The sequence below is a fragment of the Astatotilapia calliptera genome, chromosome 15, assembly GCF_900246225.1.
Source record: "Astatotilapia calliptera chromosome 15, fAstCal1.2, whole genome shotgun sequence".
Classification (NCBI taxonomy): Eukaryota; Metazoa; Chordata; class Actinopteri; order Cichliformes; family Cichlidae; genus Astatotilapia; species Astatotilapia calliptera.
Window position 1 is genome coordinate 20160200 of NC_039316.1, and position 27694 is coordinate 20187893.

The following is a 27694-nucleotide window of genomic DNA, read 5'->3' on the forward strand; positions in this document are numbered from 1 at the left end:
AAGAGTATTTGTGTTTTTTAATGAAAGACTGTATCTCTCCCTAGAAAATCATATTTTGAATGGATGCAATGTATTTCCAATCTTCTGTTGTCCAATTTTGGTGAATCCAGTGATTTGTACCCTCAGTTTCCTGTTTTTAGCTGATAGGAGTGGCACCTGGTGTGGGCTTCGCCTGCCAAGGTTCAATTTGATGTGCATTCAGAGATGCTCATCAGTTTGACATTCAAAAAAAAACTTTTTAAATTTTTCATTGTGGACAGTCTCTCCTTGTTTTGGCTTTGGTGATTTTCAAAAGGAAAGGGGACAAACCCTGCGTGGATTTGGTGTGACTGTTGAAGAATTGTCAGCTTTTGACGTTTCATATAGTTTTTGTGAAAATTAGCCCTGCCAAACTAAAGGATCGGTGTCTTAACAGAAATCAGCCACTTGACAGAAGAGCTTCAACTGGTGTCTTTACAGAGCACTTAGGTAAAGCTCAGACAAGTTAAGAGTGCTGCAACAGATCACTTGACATTTGCAGTTTTTCTGAAAGCCAGTGCAGCTGACAACAGAAAAAACAGCCAAGAAACAGAAACTGGTGATGTTATGAGTAATGAGACTGTAAGTGTGGAGTAACTTCTGTATTGGAGGCTACACACAGATCTTTTTTGAGAATAGTAAATTGGAAACAAACGTATTAGATGCGATGTTTACAAAGTATGTTTTTTTTTTCTAAGACAGAGTGACGCTGTGGGATCACAGAGTGTTTCCATAGTCCCTTAGTAGGTTGCTTAAGGGTCCTTAATGGACTATGGTGTGGCTTTGCAGGTTGTGGCCCATTAAGAGCAAATTGTGTGCTAATTACATTTGCCCTCACTCAAAACAAACCATCAATTTTTAGACTGATGACTTATAGCCAGGCAGTGCTTTCAGCTTATATTTGTGCCCTATGAAATTTTACTGCAAGTGCTCACAAAAGGTCATTCAGTCAAATTCTCATATTGTTTTCGTTCCTATCACTGCTTACCCATTTCTTACCTGCGTAAGTTTTTGAGAGGGTGACAAAATCCACACAGAAAGATGGTTGAGTCGGTGGTGGCTCAAAACAAACAAAAACTAGGTTTTGGGAATTGTATAAAATCATTTTTGCATTTGGCTTTTACCAAAACTACTTTGCTAGTTTACTTCATTATTATTGGTCTAATTGTATAGGTTTACAGTGTTAAAGACATATTAAAAAACTACGACATGATTAACTACATGAAAAGATACCAGAGCACATTTTACATGCCCCAATCTGCATCAGCACAAAAAACTATTATAGTTAAATATTTAACTATTAGTTGCATTTATCTTCTCGCCCAAATATGGCTGATTTTTGCCAGAAGGCTGTATTGGTGTGGTAGTTTTTTGTTTTATTATTATTTTTTAGAAGTGTCAGAATGATTTCCATGATACTAATAGGTGTCCTTTAAAGTTTAGTATTATAACACACTATAGAAAATCTGGCATAATGTACCTTGAATGTGTTGATAACTGGTGGTCCTGCTTAGCTGCACAAACAAGTTCTCCTTGGCAAACACCTTGCCAGAGATTTCCACGAGTACATGAATACCAAATGTTTATAAAACTGCCCCAAGAAAAGCAGAAGGGAAGGACGTACCACTAAACCGAGGCAGAGTTAAAATACTGAATTGGAAAAAAGCTTCAGCATCGTACTCTTTTGTGAAAAATGCTTAAAAATATCAGTGTGCCTGTCTCTTCACTGGATCATGAAAAGTTTGCAAAGATCTTCAGTTTAGTGAAACTTTGTAGATTTTTTCTTTTAAGAGGCTTTGAGAGGCATTCAGTCATAGACAACTGAAGTCTAATTTCAAGCGCCACTATTCATGCTGAGTGAAAAAAGAATAGAAAAAAAACTTGAATAGCCTGATAATGGAAAGATAAGTTTGCTTTTTACTATCTGCAATCATGTTTTGCTTCAAGGACTCTGAAAACACTGAAAATGTATTGAATGCCTACAATTACATTACAAAGGGGTGTAATTTTGGACCTTTGTGTGCTTTAGGGCTCGGCAGTATGCACGCCGAACTTTAATAAGTTTGATTTGAGACAATGATGGGTACTTTGAAAGCTTTTCATCTGGTGATCAAAGAGTTGCTTTCTGAGGGAGAGCCAGGCCTTGTCGATATTTAATCAAGGTCTGATCCTGAAAATTGATCTCATCTTCTGTCTCCGCTGGGCAAGAGATAAGCAGGCCACATGAGAGAGAGAGAGAGAGAGAGAGAGAGAGAGAGAGGCAATGACAGAAAAATAAAAACTAGGAGCTTTTGGGATATTTGGTTTTTAATAGATTTAGTTTGTTTTGGCTCTGTGTGTGTGTGTGTGTGTGTGTGTGTGTGTGTGTGTGTGTGTGTGTGTGTGTGTGTGTGTGTGTGTGTGTGTGTGTGTTCATGTAAAACAGGCTCCTGAACTGCAAAGGTTTCATTATGTACAAAGGAGCTACAGCAGGAAATGGGAAAATGAGAGAAAAGCGCTACAAATATTATTCTGTGATCATCATTCCTACTGTTATGTTATGTTATATGTTATTGTATGTTATGATTCGGTTGGTTGTTATGTTAATGTCAAATTTAATGACATAAAAAATCCTACAAAAGGGATTGATTGTGGCAGCATGTTGCAGATGAAGAAATATATCTATTAAATAAAATCTAGTTTAATGCATTTCACTGTTCATTATGTTTTCAATTCATTTTACATCTTCAGCCAAATCACTGCACACTGAATGTTAATTGAGTGGAGAAAAGGGTTAATTAAATGTTCGGGTGTGATATTTGTTTTGATATCCAGCCCGCACTTATCGTGCGTTTTTGTTTACATGCGTTCAATTAACCGCTGATTGTGGTTCATTTTTCCTCTCTATGTGAGGACACTCTAAACACAATGACACCCAAGACTGCATTCATCTACATCCTTCATATGCCAAGCAGCACACACATGCTGTGTGTTATCTACATATCTGTTTCACATGCTGCTTTTTGCAAATGAAACAAAGGACTGGCTGAGAAGGGACTCATTCCTGTAGCTTTAGGACATTTTCTGTTGATCATATAATCATATATATTTTCAAGCTCAAGCTGTCATTCTAAATAATCTGGAGAGGGGCATTTTTGAAGCGTTTTGTTGTTGTGGAAACATTATAGGCAGCATTGCACACTCATCACAGTTTTAAATCCCCGTTCTTATAGTCCAATAAAAATAAAATAATAAAATGTTTTTCTTAACTATTTTAGAATAAAAATGTAAAACACTAACAGAATTATAACTAGGAAGAATTTGGTGGATCCTTCATTCTTTACCTGATCAGTCTGTCTTCAAGACCAGTATGAAGGTTATACTAAATGGTATTTACCTATGATTTACACAGTGGTTTGAAGTATTATCTGCAGATAGTTTTGCTTGCTTTTGTAGTATTAGAAAGTAAATGATGCTATGAACCACAATTAGCATCGCAGTTCAACAGACTTTCTTTTTGTACAGTTTAAATGTAGAAATTTTCTTTAAGAAGGTCAAGTGTTAAATTTGTGTGTGAAATAAACCTCAGGGAGTTGTCTAATTACCCAATCGGTCCATCAGTCAGTCTGTAATCCAGCCAAGCAACCATCCTGCTCTGCTCAGCAGCCAGCACTCACTGCAAGTGTAGAAATGCCACTTCTAGATCAGCACCAGCTCAGCACTTTCTGATTCAGTGGTCCTAAAAAATGCACAGTAAAGAGTCCAGAACACTTCCTTTAGAACTGATCACTCAGGATTTATTAGGAGGAGGACGAGGCAGATTTATAGTCTCTGCCTCCTTCTGCAACTTGGCTGTTTTACGAAATCCTTCCTCCCACTCTGTTGGCTCTTTGTCACATACTTCTACCTGAATCATTATCCCTTTCGTTTTGGGCTAAAGCATTTTCATAGATAAGGAAACCCACGTGTTTTTAGTATATAGAAATACCCAATACGTAAACATTATTTTAGATACAAACAGTCTGTATTTAAAATGCATTTTTATTGCTTGTTTGACAGGCAAATATATGTTTTGTTTGTAATTGTGATTTCAACACATGCAGTCAAGTTAAACAGAAATTTCTCAGTAGTCTCTGTGCAGTCCTGTAAAAAACTAAGTAGGCTAACTACTAACTATACCTTCTAGCACCAGTAACATGAAGTAATAATTTTCTATATGAGTGTTTTAGTGTTTGTTTTTGCACAATTTGGCCTTAAATTTTCAATCAGGTCAGGACTTTAGTTACCTATAGTAACACCAAATTCCTTACTTCTTCAGCCACTATGTCCTGTTGCATGATCCAGTTGGATCTGAGCTTTAGCAGATGAGTTCATGGTCTGTTCAATGACTGCAAGGTGTTCAGGTTCAAGCCCAAAGTCATCACCCCTCCAGCACCATGCTTGACAGTTGGTATGAGGGGTTTATGTTGTTGTTTATGTTGATGTGATGTGTTTACTTTTTGCTAAATTTGGCACTAATCGTCATGAACTTTAAAATTGTATATACAAACTGTAGGTGTATAGTGTAGGGGTTTTTTGGGGGGGGGGGGGGGGGGTTTGGTTTTGTTTTGTTTTTCTCAGTTCCTCTTAGGTTTGCACAGCTTTTCTGACCTTTGGGGAAATTTGCTGGACATTCACTCCTGTCAAGATTATGGGGTTGTGCTACCTCACTCCTAAACACTACAGTAAAGCTGCCAAAACTCGTTATAGCAGGAGTCGCACTTGATGATCAATTAAACAGTTGCATTTGATTAGCTGCACATCGCTTCTACTTACCCTCTGAATTCATATGGAAGTAGTAAGGGTGTACTCACTGTATAGAGTCCATTGAAAACTCTTTCATGTGACTGTATTTCTAATAATGTTTCCATGTTGGTCTGTCTGTGGGCTGGAGTTGACACAAAGATGTGTGCCTAGTTCCCTAAAGTATTTTAGGCAGGCTTAAGCATAGCATTACTTTAAGCAGACCACAAAGAATCACTCAAGGGATCACGATAAGCTTGCCCACAGCTGCTCCACATCTGCAAGCCACTTTGGAACCCATATAGCTACTCCTTTTCATGCTGTTTCTGACTTAATCAATTGCATACCTACCTGTTTTATTCTGAGCAGAGCCATAGTACCAGATATAAGTTCCTGCAGATGGAAAATCGTTTTTTGACTACAAGAATTTAACATTGCTGAATAAAGGGCATTTCCAAGATAAATGCATTTGATATCCATATCAGCTCAGAATAATCTTTGACGAGACTTATAATGTAAATGATACTGTAACATTACAGATCATTAGTAATGAGATGCTATTCCATCTAGATACCATTCATTGCGTCTGTGAGGCATTAGATTAACACTGATGAGCTTATACATACAGCATCCTCTAAATCAGGGGTGCCCAATCCCGGTCCTCGAGAGCTACCGTCCTGCAGCTTTTAGATGCATCCTTGTTCCCACACACCTGAATCAAATGAATGGCTTGTTATCAGGCCTTTGCCAAACATGATGGCATGCTGAAGAGATCAAACCATTTGATTCAGCTGTGTTGGAGTAGGGATGCATCTAAAAGCTGCAGGATAGTAGCTCTCGAGGACTGGGATTGGGCAGGCCTGCTCTAAATAAACAGTCATAATGAGAATGTAATTAGTGAATATCAAAATAGATTTCTGCAAATTAGCGGGGACAAGACTTTATTTAATGTGGACAAACTAGCACTTTGATTTCAGACTAAGGCTGATAGATTCAGATGTATAGTGATAGATCAGCACTGATGAGACAGTATTTACTGGGTGCAGATATATAGGATAATGCATCACTGGTGGCTAGACAGAACAGAACATACTGAGTGGCTGAATCAGGAATTCGATCCAAGAGAGAGATTTTCTACAGATGGATTTAAGATGCAGTGAAAAGGGCAAAGTATACTGTTTTAAAAAAAAGATGCATCAGCATTTAATACCACATATTTTAATACTGCGTGGATGTACAAAATACTTTAAGAGATATTTGACATCCATAGGAAAAAATTTTCATTGCTGTCAGAGACCTTGATAGAGAAATAGGCTGGAGGAAGATGTGCATGAATGGAAAGATAGGTAGATTCAGAGGTGGGGGGAAAAAAGAGTGATGAATTACTCCAGCAAGCTAGAGGACAGAAGAGCCGGCTGTCAGCTAAGCAATCAGGCAGAGAGAGTTTGGAAGGAGGAGGGAGGTAACCAAGCTGAAGCATGAGAGAGAGGGAGAAAAGGTGAAAGCTCCACAGAGGAAAACAGGAGAATTTTGATGTAAGCAAAGCCTGATAGTAGTTAAAAGTAAATTAACTTCTTAACTTCTAACTGTAGAAAAAATAATAGGTAACGGGAAACATTCTTCAGCTGATTTACAGTTCAAATATAACACAGACCCCATTCACATGAAGGAAAGAGTGGCAGTGTGTTTTTACTGTAACCAACGGAGCAGAAGAAATCGAGTTCCCAAAAGTTGAAAGCATCACTTCTCAGCTGTGTATAAAACCCTGAGCAGTAGAGAGGCGAGACAATCTAAAACCTGAAGGAGGTTTTGTATTTACTTCACATGTTCAGAAACACATTTCCTGGAGAGGTTTTAGTGCACAAACAAGGATGGTTTAATGGTTTAATACCTGAAACTAAACAAGGCTTTTGAGAATTTTACAAAGTTAGTGGTCAAGGTGAAGTGTGGACTGAGTGTTTGTATCAATGAGTACGTACACCACAGACTGATATCTACGACTTTGATGTGGCTCAAGCTTAGTTCTAATTTGGAATCTTCTTTTTTTGTTGTTACCAAATTATGATTATTTTCTCACTAAATTTAAAGACATTTCTAGGTGAGAAGAGAGTTTTGAAGATGAATAAAAGTCCTGCTTCACCATCTGCTGCATCTTTGTTGATAGTACAGAATACTTTGACCTTACAGAGACAGTGAGTGGGTCTAGGAAAGTATAGATGAGACCAAAATGATTATTCCCTTATGAAGTTTCAAATTTTTGTTCAGATTTTAGCAAAGAATGCACAAATCACTGGTGGGCAATAATAGACTTTAACTTTGTAATGCTCAAAACTTGTAAAATTAAGTTAAGACAGAGGATTATCTTCTACTTTACACACAGTAAAAAACTTAAGCAAGAGTTTGAGCTGTTGCTCGAAAGCATCATACCATAAACAAAAGAAATCAGAGGGGACTAAAAAAATCATTAATGCTCATAAAGCAGGAGATGGATATGCAAAGCTTTCCCAGGGTTAAGGTACAAGGACTAGAGTGAGAAGTACTATCAATAAATTTAGGAATACTTTCAAGCCAGATTGAAGTATGCTGGATATGCAAAGCTTTCCCAGGGTTAAGGTACAAGGACTGGAGTGAGAAGTACTATCAATAAATTTAGGAATACTTTCAAGCCAGATTGAAGTATGCTAAGGACAATCTGGAGAAAGATTATGCATACCAGAAGAGCGTCCTTTGGTCCGATAGGACGAAAGCAGAGCTCTTTGGCCATCAAGACTGCTTATGTTTGGAGAAAGAAGAGAGAAGCATACAACACTAAAACCACTGTCCCCATAGTGAAACACAGTGTTGGGAGTGTTATGCTTTGGGGATGCATCATTGCATCTGGAACTGGGAATCTTGTTAAGGCAGAAGGAATCGTGATAACAGAAGGATATGTAAAGATTTTGAAAGACAACCTCAAACTGTCATCAGCAAAACTGGGTCTGGATCGGCACTTTTTCTTCCAGTATGACAACAACCCAAAGCATACATTGCTCCTGATTAGCTACGAAGGGGCATAAACAAAGCCTTTACTTGATCCCACTGCAAATCTTTGGGGTGAACTGAAGACCAAGGTCCAAGCAGAGAAGAATAGACTAGTATTGCTCAGGTAACCTGAGTAATACTTGTTGAAAGTACAACAAATAACTGCAGGCTGTTATCCAATAGTCATTCTGTCATAACTCAACCCAGAGCTTCGGACAGGGTGTAATATAGGAAGGTTAGGGGTGGGACATGAAAACAAAGAGCTGACATGATCAAAGACTCAAACTGTTATGTCCGGCGTGGCAGATGTGTGGAGTTGTAGATTAGGACCCAAGATGCAGCTTTTGACAAGAGTGAACTTTATTAAGTAAGAAGGAATAAAAACAAACAGAAACGGCGAGATGAGAATAAACTAAACCGGAACAACTAACGAAACAAACCTAGAACCAAACCCAGAGACGTAGGGAGACACGGAGAGACAACGGAGGGAGATACGCAGACGAACCAGCAACACAACATAGGGCTTAAATACACATAGGGCAATCAGGAAATGGGAAACAGGAGCGAGGCATGGCTGGGAGTAATTGGACATAACAAGACAAGGGGAGTGAAATACAGGGTGGGCCATTTATATGGATACACCGTAATAACATGGGAATGGTTGGTGATATTATGGGGCGATTGTGGCTCAAGAGTTGGGAGTTCGTCTTGTAATCGGAAGGTTGCCGGTTCGAGCCCCGGCTCGGACAGTCTCGGTCATTGTTTCCTTGGGCAAGACACTTCACCCGTTGCTTACTGGTGGTGGTCAGAGGGCCCGGTGTCGCCTGTTTCCGGCAGCCTCGCCTCTGTCAGTGTGCCCCAGGGTGGCTGTGGCTACAATGTAGCTTGCCATCACCAGTGTGTGAATGTGTGTGTGAATGGGTGGATGACTGGATATGTAAAGCGCTTTGGGGTCCTTAGGGACTATTAAAGTGCTATATAAATACAGGCCATTTACCATTTACCATATTAAAGTCCTGTTTGTGGCACATTAGTATGTGTGAGGGGGCAAACTCCTCAAGATGGGTGGTGACCACGGTGGCCATTTAGAAGTCGGCCATCTTAGATACAAGTTTTGTTTTTTCAATAGGAACAGGGCCATGTGACACATCAAACTTATTGGTAATGTGAAGTTAACAAACAAAACCACCGCTATTGGTCTGACACTAAACCACATTGGATGGATCCCTCCAAGACTGTTGGAACAACAAAAGTGATGGTTTGGTGTGGTATATGGGGTACAACGATAGTGGGTCCATTCTTCATCAATGGAAACCTCAAGGCCACTGGATATTTGGAATTGCTACATGATGATGTGTTTCCCTCTTTATGCACTGAAGCTGGCACGTTCCGTGAGTTTTTCCAGCAAGATGGTGCACCACCACATTATGGGTGCCAGGTCCGAGCATTCCTAGATGAACAGTTTCCTGGAAAGTGGATTGGTCATCGTGGGCCAGTTGAATGGCTCCCAAGGTCTCCTGATCTGACCCCCTTAGACTTTTATCTTTGGGGTCATCTGAAGGCAATTGTCTATGGTGTGAAGATAAGAGATGTGCAGCACCTGAAACTACGGATACTGGATGCCTGTGCTGGCATTTCTCCTGCGGTGTTACTATCAGTGTGTGAAGAGTGGGAGAAGAGGGTTGCATTGACAATCCAACACAATGGGCAGCACATTGAACACATTTTATAAGTGGTCAGGAACTTGTAAATAACTCATGAAAGAATGAAGTTACGTTGAAACCGAGCACACCATTGTTTTTCTTGTGACATTACCAATAGGTTTGATGTGTCACATGGCCCTGTTCCTATTGAGAAAACAAAAGTTGTATCCAAGATGGCCGACTTCTAAATGGCCACCGTGGTCACCACCCATCTTGAGGAGTTTGCCCCCTCACACATACTAATGTGCCACAAACAGGACTTTAATATCACCATCCATTCCCATGTTATTACGGTGTATCCATATAAATGGCCCACCCTGTAAAAACACTGACAAAAGACACGAACCTTCAAAATAAAACGGGAAACACACTTAACAGACTGGGGGACACAGAACATAGGAACATGAAACGTGAAACAGGAGAGTACAAAAACCCAAAATAAACAAAACCACAAAATAATAATAAACTTAACATAAACACGGAGTCACAGACTCCGGACCATGACACAAACAGTCTTTGGACCTAAATTTCTCCAGACATTACCTGATCAGTGAAGTCATTAGCAAACAGGATGTGCTTTCTGTTTAGCCTGATAATCAATCTTCTGTAATGTGCTGATGAAATAGCAACAGAATGTCTTTTTGCTTATACGCTGACAATACAAAATGGCGACGGTGAGGTCGGCTGCCGTGCTCGATGCTCTGCCCCAACTTCTCCCCTTTTTGCAGTTTTTCGTCACTTTTTGCTATATCTGCCATAATCTTGCATGGGCATCATGCAAAACACAGAAATTCGCTACAGTAGAGACACTTTGGTTTCTATTGGTCTACAATACACGAACATTTCACCATGTTTAACTCCGTACCCAACCTGGCCAAAGGAGATCCTGAGAGAGAACAAAGGACGCGACCCCAAGTGATGGCCTCGAGGGAAACGAGCCGGCATCAGGAACAGGCTACGGGCTCGCGCACACCGCGCACCCATGCCCGGTATCCTGCTAGCCAATGTTCAATCCATCGAGAACAAGCTTGATGACCTCAGAGCCAGAATCAAGTTCCAGAGAGACATTCGGGACTGCAACCTCCTCTGCTTCACCGAGACTTGGCTGAACCCAGTGATACCAGACCACGCCGTGCAGCCGACGGGGTTCTTTTCGGTTTACCGCATGGACAGGACAATGGAGTCGGGGAAGAAAAGAGGTGGTGGAGTGTGTTTGATGGTGAACAACAGATGGTGCGACAGCACAAACATCTCCCCACTCACACGCTCTTGCTCGCCCAATCTGGAACTTTTGATCATTAAATGTCGCCCTTTCTATCTCCCTCGGGAATTCACCGCGGTCATTGCCTGCTCTGTTTACATTCCGCCTCATGCGGACTCGGACACTGCCTTATGTGAGCTACATGGGGCTCTCACACATCAACAAACACTTCACCAAGATGCCGCACTCATTGTTATGGGAGATTTTAACAGAGTGAATCTCAACGGACATTTCACAACCTTCACCAGCACATCAACTGCCCCACGCGGGGCACTAGGACATTAGACCACTGCTACACCCCGTTCAAGAACTGTTACAAGGCTCAGCCCCTGCTGGCATTTGGTAAATAGGACCATGCCGCCATCTTCCTCATGCCTGCTTACAAACAAAGGCTAAAGCAGCAACCACCAATCAGGAGGGAGGTCGCTCACTGGACGGACCAATCAGTGGCCGCGCTGCAGGACGCACTGGATAACGCAGACTGGGACATGTTTCGGCGCAGCTCTGATGACATCAACATGTTTACGGAAGCGGTTGTGGGATTTATCAGGAAACTAGCGGACAGCAGAAAGAACTATCATCCGAACATTTCCCAACTAGAAGCCGTGGGTGGATAAAAACATCCGCGACGCTCTGAGATCATGCACCGCTACCTACAATGAAGGGCTCGTCTCCGGTAATATGGACCTATACAAGGCTGCGTCCTACAACGTGCGCAGTGCGGTCAGAAAGGCAAAGCGGAGCTACGGGGAAAAACTAGAGTCACAGCTACGACAGTGCAACTCTAGGAGCCTGTGGAAAGGACTGCGGACTATAACGGACTATAAACGACCAGCTTCTTCAATGATGAATGCCGATGCTTCACTGGCTGATGAGCTGAACACGTTTTATGCTCGCTTCGATGCCGCAGCAATTAAAACAAACGGCTGCGCGCGCTCGGAGTGCACCAGTGAAGAAAATGCATTCATCATCACAGAGCATGCCGTGAGGAACACCTTCAGGAGGGTGAACACCAGGAAGGCAGCAGGACCAGATGCAATCCCTGGCCGGGTACTGAGAGCCTGCGCTGACCAGCTAGCACCGGTGTTCACAGAGATCTTCAACCTCTCCCTGGCCCAAGCAGTCGTTCCCACGTGCTTCAAACAGTCCATTATTGTTCCTGTTCCAAAGAAACAACAGCCCGCTTGCCACAATGACTACCGTCCAGTAGCACTGACTTCAATTGTGATGAAGTGTTTTGAAAGACTGATGAGAGATCACATCACTTCTTCACTTCCTGCCACCATCGACTCACTTCAGTTTGCTTACCGGACTAATCGTTCCACAGACGATGCCATATCTCACCTGCTCCACACATCCCTGAGTCACCTGGACACTGGCAGAGGGAATTATGTTAGGATGCTGTTCGTGGACTACAATTCAGCATTCAACACGAATAATTCCCTCTAAGCTTTTCACCAAGTTGACGGATCTAGGACTCAGCTCATCACTGTGTCAGTGGATCCTCAACTTCCTCACAGACAGACCCCAATCAGTGCGGGTGGGAAAACAAGTCTCCCCCTCCATCTCACTCAGCACTGGAGTGCCTCAGGGCTGTGTTTTAAGCCCCCTGCTGTACTCACTGTACACTTATGACTGTGTAGTCACATCAGACACCACCTCCATTGTCACTTTTGCTGACGACACTGCTGTTGTGGGCCTGATCTCCGACAACATCGAGACGGCCTACCTGGAGGAGATTAGGAACCTGGAGACCTGGTGCCAGGAGAATAACCTGCTCCTAAACATCAGCAAGATTAAGGAGCTGATCGTGGACTTCACTACAAAGCAGGCGAGGAATTACAAACCCCTCATCATCAGTGGCACGCCAGTGGAGAGAGTGGACAGTTTCCGATACCTGGGTGTCCACATCACTCAGGACCTGTCATGGTCCTGTCCTGTCATATCAACACCCTGGTTAAGAAAGCCCGTCAGCATCTCTTCTTCCTCAGAAGACTTAGAGACTTCCATCTGCCACTGAAGGCGCTCAAGAACTTCTACTCCTGCACCATCGAGAGCGTCCTGACGGCAAACATCTGCACCTGGTTTGGGAACAGCACCAAGCAGGACAGACGAGATCTGCAAAGAGTGGTGCGCTCAGCCAAACGCATCATTCAATCAGAGCTCCCTGACCTGCTGTCCATCTACACCAAGCGACCAAAGCTAAGAAGATTATGATGGACCTCTCCCATCCCAACAATGGACTCTTCTCACTGTTGAGGTCTGGGAAGCGCCTCCGCTCCCTTAAGGCCAAAACAGAGAGAATGAGGAGGAGCTTCTTCCCCCAGGCTATTCGGGCCCTGAACCAGGTGTAGGACTGAACTCTCCCATACACGTCACTATAAGACTGGACTCTCACACACATCACATCACCACACGCACCACCACACATTTCCTATAATCCTATAATTCCTATAATTTATAATCTTTATAATCTTTATAATCTCTTCTGCTATTTGCACATTCTTTACTGTAAATTCCCAAGTTAATTTGTAAATTTTGTAGTAACCTCTAAATTGTAAATATTGTAAAACCTTTTTTTCTGTCATTTAATGGTCGGACATTGTACAGCTACAAGCATTTCACCCCCACGTCATACTGTGTATGGTTGTGTGTGTGTGACAAATAAAATGTTAATTTTAATTTTGAATTTATTAAATATCTCTTCTTGCTTAACAGTTGTTTTCATTTTGTTGTTTCACAGATATTTCAGAGGAAGCTTTTATCACTTTTATTCAAAGTGCCTCACTCTACTCTGAGCATGAACGCTCTCAGCCTGTATACATGGCTCCTGTGGGAATTGAACCCCTCACCCTGGCAGTCATACAGTAGCACCCATTTAAGATCAGTGCTATCACTGCCAGAGAGTGGGGTTAAATTCCCACGGGGCCCCACACCTGCCACTCTTTAAAAATGCATGCTCTTAAGGCACTTTGGATGAAAGCACCCTCCAAATGGCGGCTGTAGGTAATGAAAATTTTTCAAAAAATTCTCAGCTAAAACTGATATATAGAGTGTTGGAAATGAGCGGCGCAGATATAGAGCTGCTATTCTGTGGCAGCCGACTGCGGTATTGTCAGCGGTGATAATATTTTCTGTGAGCTGAAGATAGCTTCTCCCTCAGCACGCCTGAGGGGAGGTTAAGCCTCATAGCTAGTGGCCTGTGAACCAGAGAATGGGAACTCCTGTGTGTGTGTGGGTCTGTGTGTGTCTGTGTGTGTTTGCGTAGATGGAAGCTAGTGAGAGGAATTGGAGGTTGTGAAAGGGAGAAGAAAAGTTGTAGCGAGAGAAGGAAAAGAGATTTGTGTCCTTTCACTCATATCTGTTTCATAGATAGATGCATAGATGGATACAGGGTGATTTAATGGGAACTAATGCGATAAATGCACTATTTTCTTTCTACTTGATCACCTCATCTCACCGTCTTTATTTTCCCCTCCATCTTGATTCCACCCGTCTCTCCCTCTTTCATTTATTTTCCTGCTCCACACCTTTCCTTCTCCTCCCCCTCCTCTCCATCTCATCCATCAATCCATTCATCCATCTCTCCTGATCGGCCCTCAGCCCACAGAGAGAGAGCAAGAGAGAGTTAGCATCAGGATTATTTGTCTCCCTTACTATGCTGTCATATCTCTCCCTGACCCCCTCTCTCTCTTTCCCCCCTTCCTCATTATCTTTTATCTCGCCCCACCTCTCCTACCCTCTACCTCCAAGCATCCATAACTCCTCCTGATGGGGTCCAGTGCCCCAGAGACACAGGTTCTCTCCACACCTCCTCCTCCCTCTACATTACCAACCTTTCCTCCATCCATTCCTCACTAGTCTCTTGCTAATTTTCACCTCTGCCATTCTTCTCCATACACAGTACCTCCCTGTTTTTAGTCTCAAGCAAGTGACAACCCTCCTACTCATTTCCTCCTCCTTCCCCCCATTTTTCTTTCCTCTATCTATCCTTTTCTACCTGTCAATTCAGTTTGATTTCCTTTTTTCCCTCCTTTATGCTTGCTCACCCCTCCTTTAGCTCTTTTCTTCCCTCGTCTTCCTTTAATTTTCACATTTAAACTTTCTCACCCTTTTCCCCACTTACTCCCCCTTCCCATTCCTGCTCTCTCTTCATCCTCGTATCTTTCCGCCCCTGCCTGTATCTCTTTCTCATTTTCATCCTTTGGAACAGGATAAATATGAAGAAGGAACAGATCTCTTTCCTTTCTCATTCCATTTCACCTTTTTTCTGTCTCATTTGGTTTCTTTCTTCTCACCTTTCCTTTCCCCCCCTTTTCATTTACACTCTTCAGTCTCTCCCTATTGCTTTTTTAATATTTTCTTTTATCTTTCCTTTCTTCCTCTGCCCCGTTCCCTCAACCGTGATCCTCAGCCATCGATTTTCTACTTGTTCATCTTTCATGTACTTTCTTGTACCTTTTTACCTTCACTCCCTGTCTTCCCCTTACCATACTTCTGTTCTTCTCTTCTTCCTCCCTGATTTTTCTCTTTTCATTTCTTTCACTTTTCTATCCTCTTTTTTTATCTACTCCATCCTCTCATTTCTTCATTCCCTGTCCCACATTCATCCTCCTCTCCTTTTCTCCCTTTTTTACACTTCTCCAGAGGACATGATGAATGCAGAGGTTATTGAACGGTAGAAATAATGAAATAAAATGGAACAGAAACCCACCCAGAACAAAACACATTTTCTCATTTTCTTCCAGTAAAAGTTATGAATTTTTTATGTTTCAATCTTCCTCTTTAATGAAATAGTTTTTTTAGAGGCGACACGTCATACATTTTCATAACAGGAATTTGGGCTGACATTTTCAATATGTTGTTTCGTATGGCGTGTGCTGCGTACATAATGGATTCATGAGCACCTGAGTGTGTGTTTGCATCACTGCAGGTTGGCATTTACTTGTCAGCTTTTTCCATGCATTTATGCATTTGTTTTGAATACTTATTTATGATTGTGCAAACTGACTAATATTTTAAATCACTTTTTTTTTTGTCTTCTCTCCAGTGTTTTAAACAGGACCCCGGTTCATCTCATCTATGAGATCATTCTGGTGGACGACTTCAGTGACGACGGTGAGCTGCAGCTGGACACACACATTCATATACACACTGCAAATATACACATGCCTGGTTTCTTCCAGGTCAGAGATAACAAAGATGAGACCTACAAAACAGGTCAGAGGGAGGAATGTGTCCACAGCAGCTGGGTCCACAGCTTCAGGATTAAAATGGAGTTTAAAAAAAAGAGAAGAAACTCCGTTCTGGGTCAGAACGGAGTTTCGTTCACAGCGTGCACACTATCTCATCCACAGATGTGCCCAGTCCATCTCCAGAGGTTCAAAAAGTCCTAGTGAACTATATCAAACAAGGTCAAGGTCAAGGTAACTTTATTTATACCCAAAGGCAAGGTAAATTTGCTTTACAGAAAAATGAAAAATTGGCATCCCTTTAAAAACACACATACCTAGTAAATATATAAAGCTCACTGTGGCACATATATAGTATATTTCGAATCAAAAACAGTTCTTATTTAATTCAGTGACAGCAACGGGGACAAAGCTATTTTTATAACGCTTTGTCCTACATCTCGGAAATAGAAACCTCCGTCCTGAGGGAAGAAGCTGAAATTCACCCCTTAGAGGATGGGAACCATTTTTAAGGATTGATAAAGCCATCCTCTGTACCTGCTTAGAGTACAGGGAGGCTAAACAAGACTGTGGCTCACCTATCAGACGACTGGACCATCTCACTATCTGATTTAGAGAGTTTTTCTCTGTGACAGAGGTCTGACCAAACCATGCCACCAAACAAAAGGATAAAACAGACTCAATAAAAGAACGATAAAACAAAGTTAAAAATTTTTGGTCAATGTGGAAGTGAACAAGTTTCCTAAGACAATAAAGGTGCTGGTGACCCTTTTTACAAACTGATTTGCAATTTTGATCAAAGTTCAGTTTTTCATTTATTATTGTCCCAAGATATTTATATGATTGTACTTGCTCTATTTTCTGACCTTTAATTAAAGTGACTCCGTGCCCATTTTGTTGTTTCCTAAAATCAACAACCATATCTTTTGTTTTAGATATGTTCAGCTGGAGATAAGACTCCTCACACCACTGAACAAAGTCATCAATGACTGGACCGTGGTTAATTTCACCTCATCTTTCAAGTAAAAGATGTGCCTCACCTCTGATACCACCCCATTTAAAAACATGCAACTTTTACTTTGAAGGCAAAGGTCTCTGATTCTGCTTTGCATCACACTCTTTACAGTTTCACTACTGCTTGGCAAGTGGTTGGAGAGTGTTTGCAGATAATTTGGCATCTTTGAAACAAACTACCAGCTTTTAGTGACAAGCAATAGCAACAGCAGGCAACTTCTAGCAATCCCTCATGACCCTTATTCACAATAGATCATAGAAATATCGATATCCTATTCAAATATCAAAGGTTTAAATTGTGCCATTTAAAAAAAACCAAATAAGCCCATTTTGAATTTGATGAATGCAACACATCTAAAAAAAGTTAGAACAAGGCCATGTTTACAGCATCCCCTCTTCTCGTAGGTCGTGGATGGAGTAATATAGTCAACAAATGAACAAATCCAATGAAAAGTCCAAAATCAACAATAATTTGATCCACATAAGTATTGTTTGTGTGTATTGGGCACCTAATATATTTTGCTCTGTTTATACCATTGAGTTAGCTCTTTCTCCCTTAAATTGGGACTAACTGGATGGTTGGAGCTTCAGTCTCCAGCTTTTCCATTAGCAAGGTTGAAATGCCAGATACAGTGGGGCAAAAAAGTATTTAGTCAGCCACCGATTGTGCAAGTTCCCCCACCTAAAATGATGACAGAGGTCAGTAATTTGCACCAGAGGTACACTTCAACTGTGAGAGACAGAATGTGAAAAAAAAAATATCCATGAATCCACATGGTAGGATTTGTAAAGAATTTATTCGTAAATCAGGGTGGAAAATAAGTATTTGGTCAATAACAAAAATACAACTCAATACTTTGTAACATAACCTTTGTTGGCAATAACAGAGGTTTACTATAGGTCTATACCAGGTTTGCACACACAGTAGCTGGTATTTTGGCCCATTCCTCCATGCAGATCTTCTCGAGAGCAGTGATGTTTTGGGGCTGTCGCCGAGCAACACGGACTTTCAACTCCCGCCACAGATTTTCTATGGGGTTGAGGTCTGGAGACTGGCTAGGCCACTCCAGGACTTTCAAATGCTTCTTACGGAGCCACTCCTTTGTTGCCCGGGCGGTGTGTTTTGGATCATTGTCATGTTGGAAGACCCAGCCTCGTTTCATCTTCAAAGTTCTCACTGATGGAAGGAGGTTTTGGCTCAAAATCTCACGATACATGGCCCCATTCATTCTGTCCTTAACACGGATCAGTCGTCCTGTCCCCTTGGCAGAAAAACAGCCCCATAGCATGATGTTTCCACCCCCATGCTTCACAGTAGGTATGGTGTTCTTGGGATGCAACTCAGTATTCTTCTTCCTCCAAACACGACGAGTTGAGTTTATACCAAAAAGTTCTACTTTGGTTTCATCTGACCACATGACATTCTCCCAATCCTCTGCTGTATCATCCATGTGCTCTCTGGCAAACTTCAGACGGGCCTGGACATGCACTGGCTTCAGCAGCGGAACACGTCTGGCACTGCGGGATTTGATTCCCTGCCGTTGTAAGGCAAGGCAAGGCAAGGCAAGTTTATTTGTATAGCACAATTCAACAACAAGGTGATTCAAAGTGCTTTACAGAGACATTAGAAACAAGAACAAATAAAAAGCATGATTTAAAATAGATTAAAACAAGCAAATAAACTAACTAACTAATAAACAAACAAACAAACAACAGTATATAAAATCAAAACAGATAAAATCAGAACAGTAGATAAAATCAGTAGTTAAATGTAAGTTTTGAAATTTAAGCTTAAAGTGTGGATTTGGTGCTTTATTCAAATGCAGCTGAGAACAGGTGAGTCTTCAACCTGGATTTAAATAAACTGAGTGTTTCAGCTGATCTGAGGCTTTCTGGGAGTTTGTTCCAGATATAAGGAGCATAAAAGCTGAATGCAGCTTCTCCGTGTCTGGTTCTGACTCTGGGAACTGATAAAAGACCGGATCCAGATGACCTGAGGGATCTGGATGGTTCATACTGGGTCAGGAGGTCATTGATGTATTTTGGTCCTAAACCATTCAGAGCTTTATAGGCCAGCACCAGAACTTTAAAGTCTATCCTCTGACGGACAGGCAGCCAGTGTAAGGACCTCAGAGCTGGACTGATGTGGTCCACTTTTTTGGTCTTAGTGAGGACTCGAGCAGCAGAGTTCTGAATGAGCTGTAGTTGTCTGACTGATTTTTTAGGTAGACCTGTAAAGATGCTGTTACAGTAATCAAGCCTACTAAAGATGAATGCATGGACTAGTTTTTCCAGGTCCTGTTGAGACATCAGATCTTTTATCCTTGATATATTCTTGAGGTGATAGTAAGCTGACTTTGTTATTGTCTTAATGTGTTTTTCTAAGTTTAGGTCTGCATCCATCACTACACCTAAATTTCTCGCCTGGTTTGTGGTTTTTAGATGTATAGATTGAAGTTCTCTGGTGACCTGTAATCGTTTTTCTTTGGCGCCAAAGACTATTACCTCAGTTTTGTTTTTGTTTAGCTGGAGAAAATTGTGGCACAACCAGTCATTGATTTCCTCAATGCATTTACCAAGAGCCTGTACAGGGCCTCGGTCTCCTGGTGACATTGTGATATATATTTGTGTGTCATCTGCATAGCTGTGATAGTTTATTTTGTTGTTGTTTATAATCTGTGCCAGTGGGAGCATGTAGATGTTAAACAGAAGGGGTCCCAAGATGGAACCTTGGGGAACTCCACATGTGATACTTGTCTGCTCAGATGTGAAGTTACCTATTGATACAAAGTATTTCCTGTTTTCTACGTATGTTTTGAACCAGTTTAGTACAGTTCCTGAAAGACCTGTCCAGTTCTCCAGTCGTTTGAGTAATATGTTGTGGTCAACTGTATCAAATGCTGCACTGAGATCCAGTAAAACTAGGACTGACATTTTTCCACTGTCTGTATTCAGACATATGTCATTAAACACTTTGGTCAGAGCGGTTTCAGTGCTGTGGTTCTGTCTAAAACCTGACTGGAAGGCATCGTAGCAATTATTCTGTTTTAAGAAGTAACTGAGCTGTTGAGAAACTGCTTTTTCAATGATCTTACTTAAAAACGGGAGATTTGAGATCGGCCTGTAGTTGTTCATTTGTGTCTTGTCAAGATTGTCCTTTTTCAGTATAGGTTTGATTACAGCAGTTTTTAGTGATTCTGGAAACACACCTGATAATAAAGAAAAGTTGACGATCTGCAACAGGTCTGACTCTAAAGTCTTTGAGACCTTTTTGAAAAAACTTGTTGGCAGGACATCTAAACAGCAGGAGGAGGAGTTCAGTTGACCTAAGATGTCCTCCAGGTCTTTGCTGTTAATAGGTTGAAACTGTTTCATGGTGTTTAAACAGTTTTTTGGTGGACACAGTACATATCCTGGATCTGCTGTTGATGTACCAATTGCTTGTCTAATTTTTTGGATTTTTTCAGTGAAGAATTTGGCAAAGTCATTGCAGGCCATGGTCGAATGAAGTTCAGCTGCCACTGACACAGGGGGGTTTGTTAGCCTGTCAACTGTAGAAAATAAGACCCGAGCATTATGGCTGTTTTTAGTGATGATGTCAGAGAAGTAGGACCTCCTTGCATTCCTCAGTTGTAAATTATAATTGTGAAGTTTCTCTTTATAAATGTCATAATGAACCTGGAGGTTTGTTTTTCTCCATCTGCGCTCAGCTTTCCTACACTCTCTTTTTTCATTTTTCACCAGTGTGGAGTTTCTCCATGGAGACTTTTTCCTTCCAGAGATAACCTTCACCTTAATGGGAGCAATAGTGTCCATTACATTTAACATGTTAGCATTGAAGCTATTGACGAGCTCATTGACTGACCCTCTGGACAGGTCAGGTGTTAATGGGAAGACCTGGTTAAAAATTGCACTACTGTGTTCAGTTATACACCGTTTTGTGATCACTGTTGTTGATATATTTGTGTGGGCTGAGATTTTACTTTCAAAGAAAACACAGTAATGATCAGACAGGCCCACATCAGACACAGTAACCTTTGAAATGCTCAGGCCTTTGGAGATCAGTAGGTCAAGAGTGTGTCCTCTATTATGTGTGGCCTCTGTTACATGCTGAGTCAGCCCAAAGTTGCCCAGAGTGTTACTCAGGTCTTTAGTCCCTTTGTCCTGAGGGTTGTCCACATGAATGTTAAAATCCCCAGCAATAATTACACAGTCAAAATCAACACAGATCACAGACAGCAGTTCACTGAGGTCATTAAAAAAGTCTGTGCCGTATTTGGGAGGCCTGTAAACATTAAGAAACACAACTTTGGATGGGGCCTTCAGCTGTAAAGCCACATATTCAAAAGACTGAAAACTTCCAGGAGATAGCTGCTTACATTGAAATGATTCATTAAATAAGACAGCAACCCCTCCTCCTCTCCTGCTCGCCCTGACCTCACTGATAAAACTGTAGTTAGGAGGGGTCGTCTCGATGAGAACAGCTCCACTGTTACTTTGGTCCAACCAAGTTTCAGTTAAAAACATAAAATCAAGGCTGTGCTCAGTGATTAAATCATTAATTAAAAATGTTTTCCCAGCTAGAGATCTAATGTTTAATAAAGCCAACTTAAGTGTTTTAGAGGTATTACTTGTCCCTTCGTGTTTGGGAGCAGTCTGTGGCACACAAGGTATGTTTACTATGTTTAAAGATCTTTTAGAGTGCAGCTCTCTGTGTTTTGACCAGGCCACATGTCTCCTGTCACCTAAAAGTACAGAAATTTTAAAACCTTCTAGTAAACAGGGTCCCAGCTTCTCCTGGGAAAAGTCATCACTGCCATAATCCTCACAGCCCGGACCCTTCACACATCACGCATCAGACTGCGGAGACAGGGCATGAAGAGGAACTAAGGGGGGCGAGGCTGGGCAATGTGACTTCGATTGCTCTGTTGAGGGTGGGGCTCGATGGCGAACCTTTGGCCGCTCTGGTGGGGGGTTTATGGGGGACAAAAAGGGATTGGGACGGGGGGTAGATCTGAGCCCAGCATTGACCCGCTCCATCATCTCCTCAGTGAATTTCAGGTGTGGGGAGGAGGGAGAAAGGGAGGGGGAGGAGGGTGATGGCCTGTCAGGGGTTTGGGGGACTGGGGAAGGTCGTGGTCCCTTGTCCTGGTCGTTGGTGTTGTTGAGAGAGTTGGAGGCAAATAGGGACCCCTCTTCTTGCCTTAGATGTCTCTCCTTTCTGAGGCTCTTCCTCAGATGCCATGGATGTCTCTCCTTTCTGAGGCTCTTCCCGGGTGGGGGCAAATGAAGCTCCTCCTCAAGGTTTCTGCTGGGCTTTGTCTGTTCTTGGAGTACTGTTTGTTCCTCTTTATGAGATAACTCCTCGTTTATCTCAGCCTTGGCACCAAGCACAGATGGATGACGTATGGAATAAAACAAGTTGGAGGTGAACAGTTTCACCCCTGACTTGTTAAAATTAAATCCATTTGCTTTGAACAGATGCCTGCGTTCCCAAAAAATATTAAAGTTGTCGATAAAATGCACTGAGTGGTCAGCACATGCTGATATAAGCCATTTATTCAGTGTAAACAACCTGCTGAATCTCTCGTCTACTCCTCTGACCGGCGGTACAGGTCCACTGATGAATACAGCTGCATTCAGAGAGTTTACAGTATTTAATAATCCAGTAAAGTCCCGTTTCAGAACCTCCGACTGTTGTTTGGACACATCGTTTGACCCTGTATGCAGAACAATGTTTGTCACAGTTGGATATTCATCTGCAATTTGAAGAATTCTCTCCTTCAGGTTGTTGACCATATCGTTAGGAAAGCAGAGGACTTTAGTGTTCTTACCGCACATCCTTTGTACATCCTTTACGGCAGAGTCACCCACAATCAGAGTTTCAGGCCTAGCCTTTAGCTTTCCCTGTGGCCTTTCACTTTTCAACAGATTTTCAGACCTTATTTCGCTGCTTTTAGATGGATGGTTGTCCGATATAGATCCAGGGTCCTTTGATAGTGGAGCAAATCTGTTCTGCAGTTTCACATTCAGTTGTTTTGGAGGTTTGTTGTTAACCTTCCTATTCACGGTTGTCCAGTCCTGTTTCCTCCTGTATACAGGGGTAGAAGAGCTTCTCTGTCTCGTAGGAAGTGAAGGCCAGTCGGTTTCAGAGATTTCAGCTCGCTGTGCCCTGCCTGTGATACGTCCTCCCCCTTCCAGGAGACATGATTTATGTCTTGGTTTTGCACCAAGACAGTCTAAGGGGGGATTATCACTTGAGGATTTATAATAATGCACAGAGTCTACTTTCTTGGTCATGTTATCTGTGCTCCTTAGCTGTGTACTAGCTTGCTCATCGCCATTGTTTTGAATCAAAGGCAAGGTTGTTTCATTTCCACACAGTCCATTTACCTCCACGTTTACTTCTAAGCGATGAATTTTTGTCTCCAGTACTGCAATCTTCTGCAGGAGGCTGTGGTAGTCATCTGTGGAGAGGGAAGGCATCTTGTTGCTAGTTAGCCTAGCGGTTAGCACCTTTCCAGGCTATTGAGGCTGCTCGGTGCCCAGACGCTGTAATCAGGCTTCAGCTGTGTCTAGGCCACAGACACACGGAGCGCTGAGGACAAGGTAACCATAAAATGTTGCTGTTTCTGTTAAGAACACTCTAGTCCTAATGATCTACAAGTGTCCAGAAGTTATCGCAGGTAAGCTCACACGGAAAAAAGGGAAAAAATCAGCATAAAAATCAATAAAAATCAATATAAGAAGCAAAGCATTCAAGAGCAAAGAGATGAAGCGTCCACACTCACAAAGGGGAGGAGCCAAAAAAAAAAAAAACTGACTGTTTGAGGCTGTGGACAGGTGTCTTTTATACAGATTGTAGTTGTAGTGTGTTACTGATGGTGACCTTTGTTACTTTGGTCCCAGCTCTCTGCAGGTCATTCACCAGGTCCCCCCGTGTGGTTCTGGGATCTTTGCTCACCGTTCTCATGATCATTTTGACCCCACGGGATGAGATCTTGCGTGGAGCCCCAGATCGAGGGAGATTATCAGTGGTCTTGTATGTCTTCCATTTTCTGATGATTGCTCCCACAGTTGATTTTTTCACACCAAGCTGCTTGCCTATTGTAGATTCACTCTTCCCAGTCTGGTGCAGGTCTACAATACTTTTCCTGGTGTCCTTTGAAAGCTCTTTGGTCTTGGCCATGGCGGAGTTTGGAGTCTGACTGTTTGAGGCTGTGGACAGGTGTATTTTATACAGATGATGAGTTCAAACAGGTGCCATTCATACAGGTAACGAGTGGGGGACAGAAAAGCTTCTTACAGAAGACGTTACAGGTCTGTGAGAGCCAGAGATTTTCCTTGTTTGAGGTGACCAAATACTTATTTTCCACCCTAATTTACGAATAAATTCTTTACAAATCCTACCATGTGAATTCATGGATTTTGTTTTTCACATTCTGTCTCTCACAGTTGAAGTGTACCTCTGGTGCAAATTACTGACCTCTGTCATCATTTTAAGTGGGGGAACTTGCACAATCGGTGGCTGACTAAATACTTTTTTGCCCCACTGTATTGATATTGCCCCCCTGCACCCGTGTATCTATGTGTGATATTGAAAACTAATTTTTATTTTTAATTAATGCATATGAGTCCTGCTGCTGCCCCAAATACATGCTAGAGTACCAAATGGAAATTAATCAACAAAATATATAGTGTCATATGATGTTTTATGTATTTGATTACCAAGAAATGATAGTATTGAGGGTTTTTTAGTAACTGTAATTTGATAATCCTTAAAATAAAATGTAGTGAGTGTCTGAGTTTGGGACGATCGTGGCTCAAGAGTTGGGAGTTCGCCTTGTAATCGGAAGGTTGCCGGTTTGAGCCCCGGCTCGGACAGTCTCGGTCGTTGTGTCCTTGGGCAAGACACTTCACCTACCGCCTACTGGTGATGGCCAGAAGGGTCGATGGCTTAAGCTTAAAACTCTACTCTCAAAGCCCTGTTTGTTGATTTAATTTATGAAGTAATTTAAGGTGGCATTTTTAAAGTGTGGACAAAATGCATGATGTCCATTAATTGGCATCCTATAAATTAAAAACATGGTTAATCACACAGAAAGAAGTGAGTCTATGGAAAATTTGTTTATCAAAAACCATGATTTGAATCCTTTATATTGCCTATATACTCACAAAGTGATGTCGCAGAGATGTCCTTTAGAAGTTCCTCTTCAAAATAAGACCAGCCTCACTAAAATAAAAACAAACCATTTATAATGCAAGTGGTTTTTTAAACTTATTAAACACAGTGTACTCCTTTTAAAAGGAATTCCAACATTTTTCTAAATACTATTATTATTTTACATTTTAACATTGATTTCAACAGTTTTTGCCTGGTTACAAAAAAAAGTTGATTAATTAAAATAAATAAACCAGTTAAAAAATGTCAAATAAAAAAAAAATCAATAAGCTAACACGTGAGAAATTGTGTTTGTTTATAAACAATCTGTATTCACGTGTCATGTTGATAACAACAATGTTGATATTTGTAAATAAAAAAAATCTTACATTACTTAACCATGTAAGCTCCCTGCACCTGTCATAGGCGTTCACATGACGTCCCAAAAAATGATCCAGTCTGAAATGTTGAACATCATAGGTTGGGTTGGGTCATGGTTGGACGTCCAAATTGTGGACCAAGTCGGATGTTGTATAGATGTCCAGAATTGGTCATGGACCAACGCACCCAGTGTAGAAATGTGTACGTCTATGTGATTTCCAATGTTTAATACAATATCTAAATGGTCTCTGGTCCTATAAATCAGTTTGATTTGCGTAATTAAAAGTGAGATGATCAGAGTATTTATGTAGGGACCTATTTTTGCTACTGTTCCCCTAAAGATTAAAAATTAAATTGCTCATTAAGCAAAAGGGTTATTCAAAGTAATATATCAATCACTGGATCATTATTGGTGTCAAATGAATATGCAGCCACAGTTTAATGCTTTAGCTGGTCATAGTGGAGTTAATTATAACTACTAGGGGTAGTAAAATGGTTTAATATTCCAGGATCATATGATTTGTTTTAAATAGAAGCATAGTGGAATAAAAACTACAGTATGTCCAAGAGCAGAATATAATGGAAGTCAAATATAAATAGCTTCAAAATGTTACTGCAGACCTAGTAAGATAGTATGTTAAGAGGTGCAGTCGTTTGTAGTTTTCAGTTTTCTGTCCACTCCTGCTAGGAAATAAATTCTGGCCAGCAGACTTTGATATGATCAGAAAAAGTGTCTGCACTTTGGTTTTTGTGGTCAGGGAGTAAAGCAGTGATAAGGAAAGCACAAATATACAGGCAACTGAACACTACATGGTTTACATTGGAAACAGCAGCTTCAGGAGAAGCTAAAGCTGCCTGACAAGATTTGATTTGTTCCTGCAACTTTCTCCAGTTTCACCGACACACAGTTTATTCTTAAAGGCTGCTCAACTGCTTCAAGTGTAGTTATGCTCCTCACTATAATTTTAAGTCACAATTAAAGAATTTTTTAAGAAAACGATAGAGGCACCAACAAAAAACTTGTGTTTAGGTGTTTTTTTTCCCTCTTCAGGCTTAATGAGCACGTAGCAGAGAAAATAACCACAGTGAGTGCTTCAGCGTCCCTCTTAAATTTGAATAAGATCAAAATCAGCGCAGGGAGATTTTTCACTTAACGATATGTGGCAGCTGAGTGTTTTGAAGATCAACTTGTCAAATTGCAATTCCAGCCAGTTTTCCCAAAAGCATCTTAAAGATAGGATGATAGTAAAATTCTGTGAACTTTCTGAAATCCAAGAGCCATTTCCCCAAAGCATCGTAATTTCAGATGTTCTTAGGAATTCAATTATATTAACGACTTTCTAACCATTTACTGACAGCTAAGAGTCTCTTTAAAAAGCCCTGTGATATTTTTGGTTTTTCATTTTAATTTTTTTTTTATTTAGGCTATATGCATCACAGGACATGTTATGCATCTTTGTTGCAAGTTTAGTAACCCGTAGCTAAATCTCAATGCATGCCTTGAGCAGCAGGATGTAATATAATGCTAACATGCCTTGAGCAGCAGCTAGATTAATTGAAGGTTTCTTATAGTCTTCTTATATTTTCTTAATTCCATTATCATTAATCAAAGCAATCCAGAAGCTAAACCAATTTTCATGTTGTCTCTACATTGTTACATTTCATAATGAACATGGGCAGATACAAAATATTTCACAGTATTTTTAAAACATTTAAGAAAGAAGTCTACAGAACATCTATATTCAAACGCTCAACATGCAATGCGTGCATTTGTTTGCAATGTTAGGAAACACTGTAAATAAAAGATGGCTTTAGCTATCACCCATTGTATGTTTTGAGAATGACAAGTCTCAAAAGACTGACTGAATGACAAGTGACAGACCAACCATGACACCGAGGACACTGTATGCCCACTTTAACATGCTTTTTGATAATTTGTGCTATAATTTACTTAAAACTGTGTTTTCTGATTCATCACACTGCACTGGGGGACTTTAGCCTGTTTGACTGGTCAATTACAAACCAAACAGCAAATAGAAACAAAAAGGTTGTTTTAAACATGGAAGTTAAAACATGAACCCCAAACCCGTACAACCTTTGTAGAACAGGCTTTGTGTCTCATTAATAACTCGTGATTTTCCAATGTTTTTTCAACATGCAATTGTTAAAACATTTTTCTAAC

At 41.2% G+C, this 27694-nt stretch overlaps 1 protein-coding gene across 3 annotated transcripts in view; it reads left to right on the plus strand.

Moving 5' to 3' along the window:
• galnt14 (UDP-N-acetyl-alpha-D-galactosamine:polypeptide N-acetylgalactosaminyltransferase 14 (GalNAc-T14)) overlaps window positions 1-27694 on the plus strand; it is a 241706-nt gene that overhangs the window by 132233 nt on the left and 81779 nt on the right. For all 3 annotated transcript variants that reach the window (XM_026142693.1, XM_026142694.1, XM_026142695.1), the window contains exon 4: window positions 15815-15882. In XM_026142693.1, the coding sequence (XP_025998478.1) occupies window positions 15815-15882 (68 nt within the window). The remainder of the gene's footprint in view (window positions 1-15814; window positions 15883-27694) is intronic.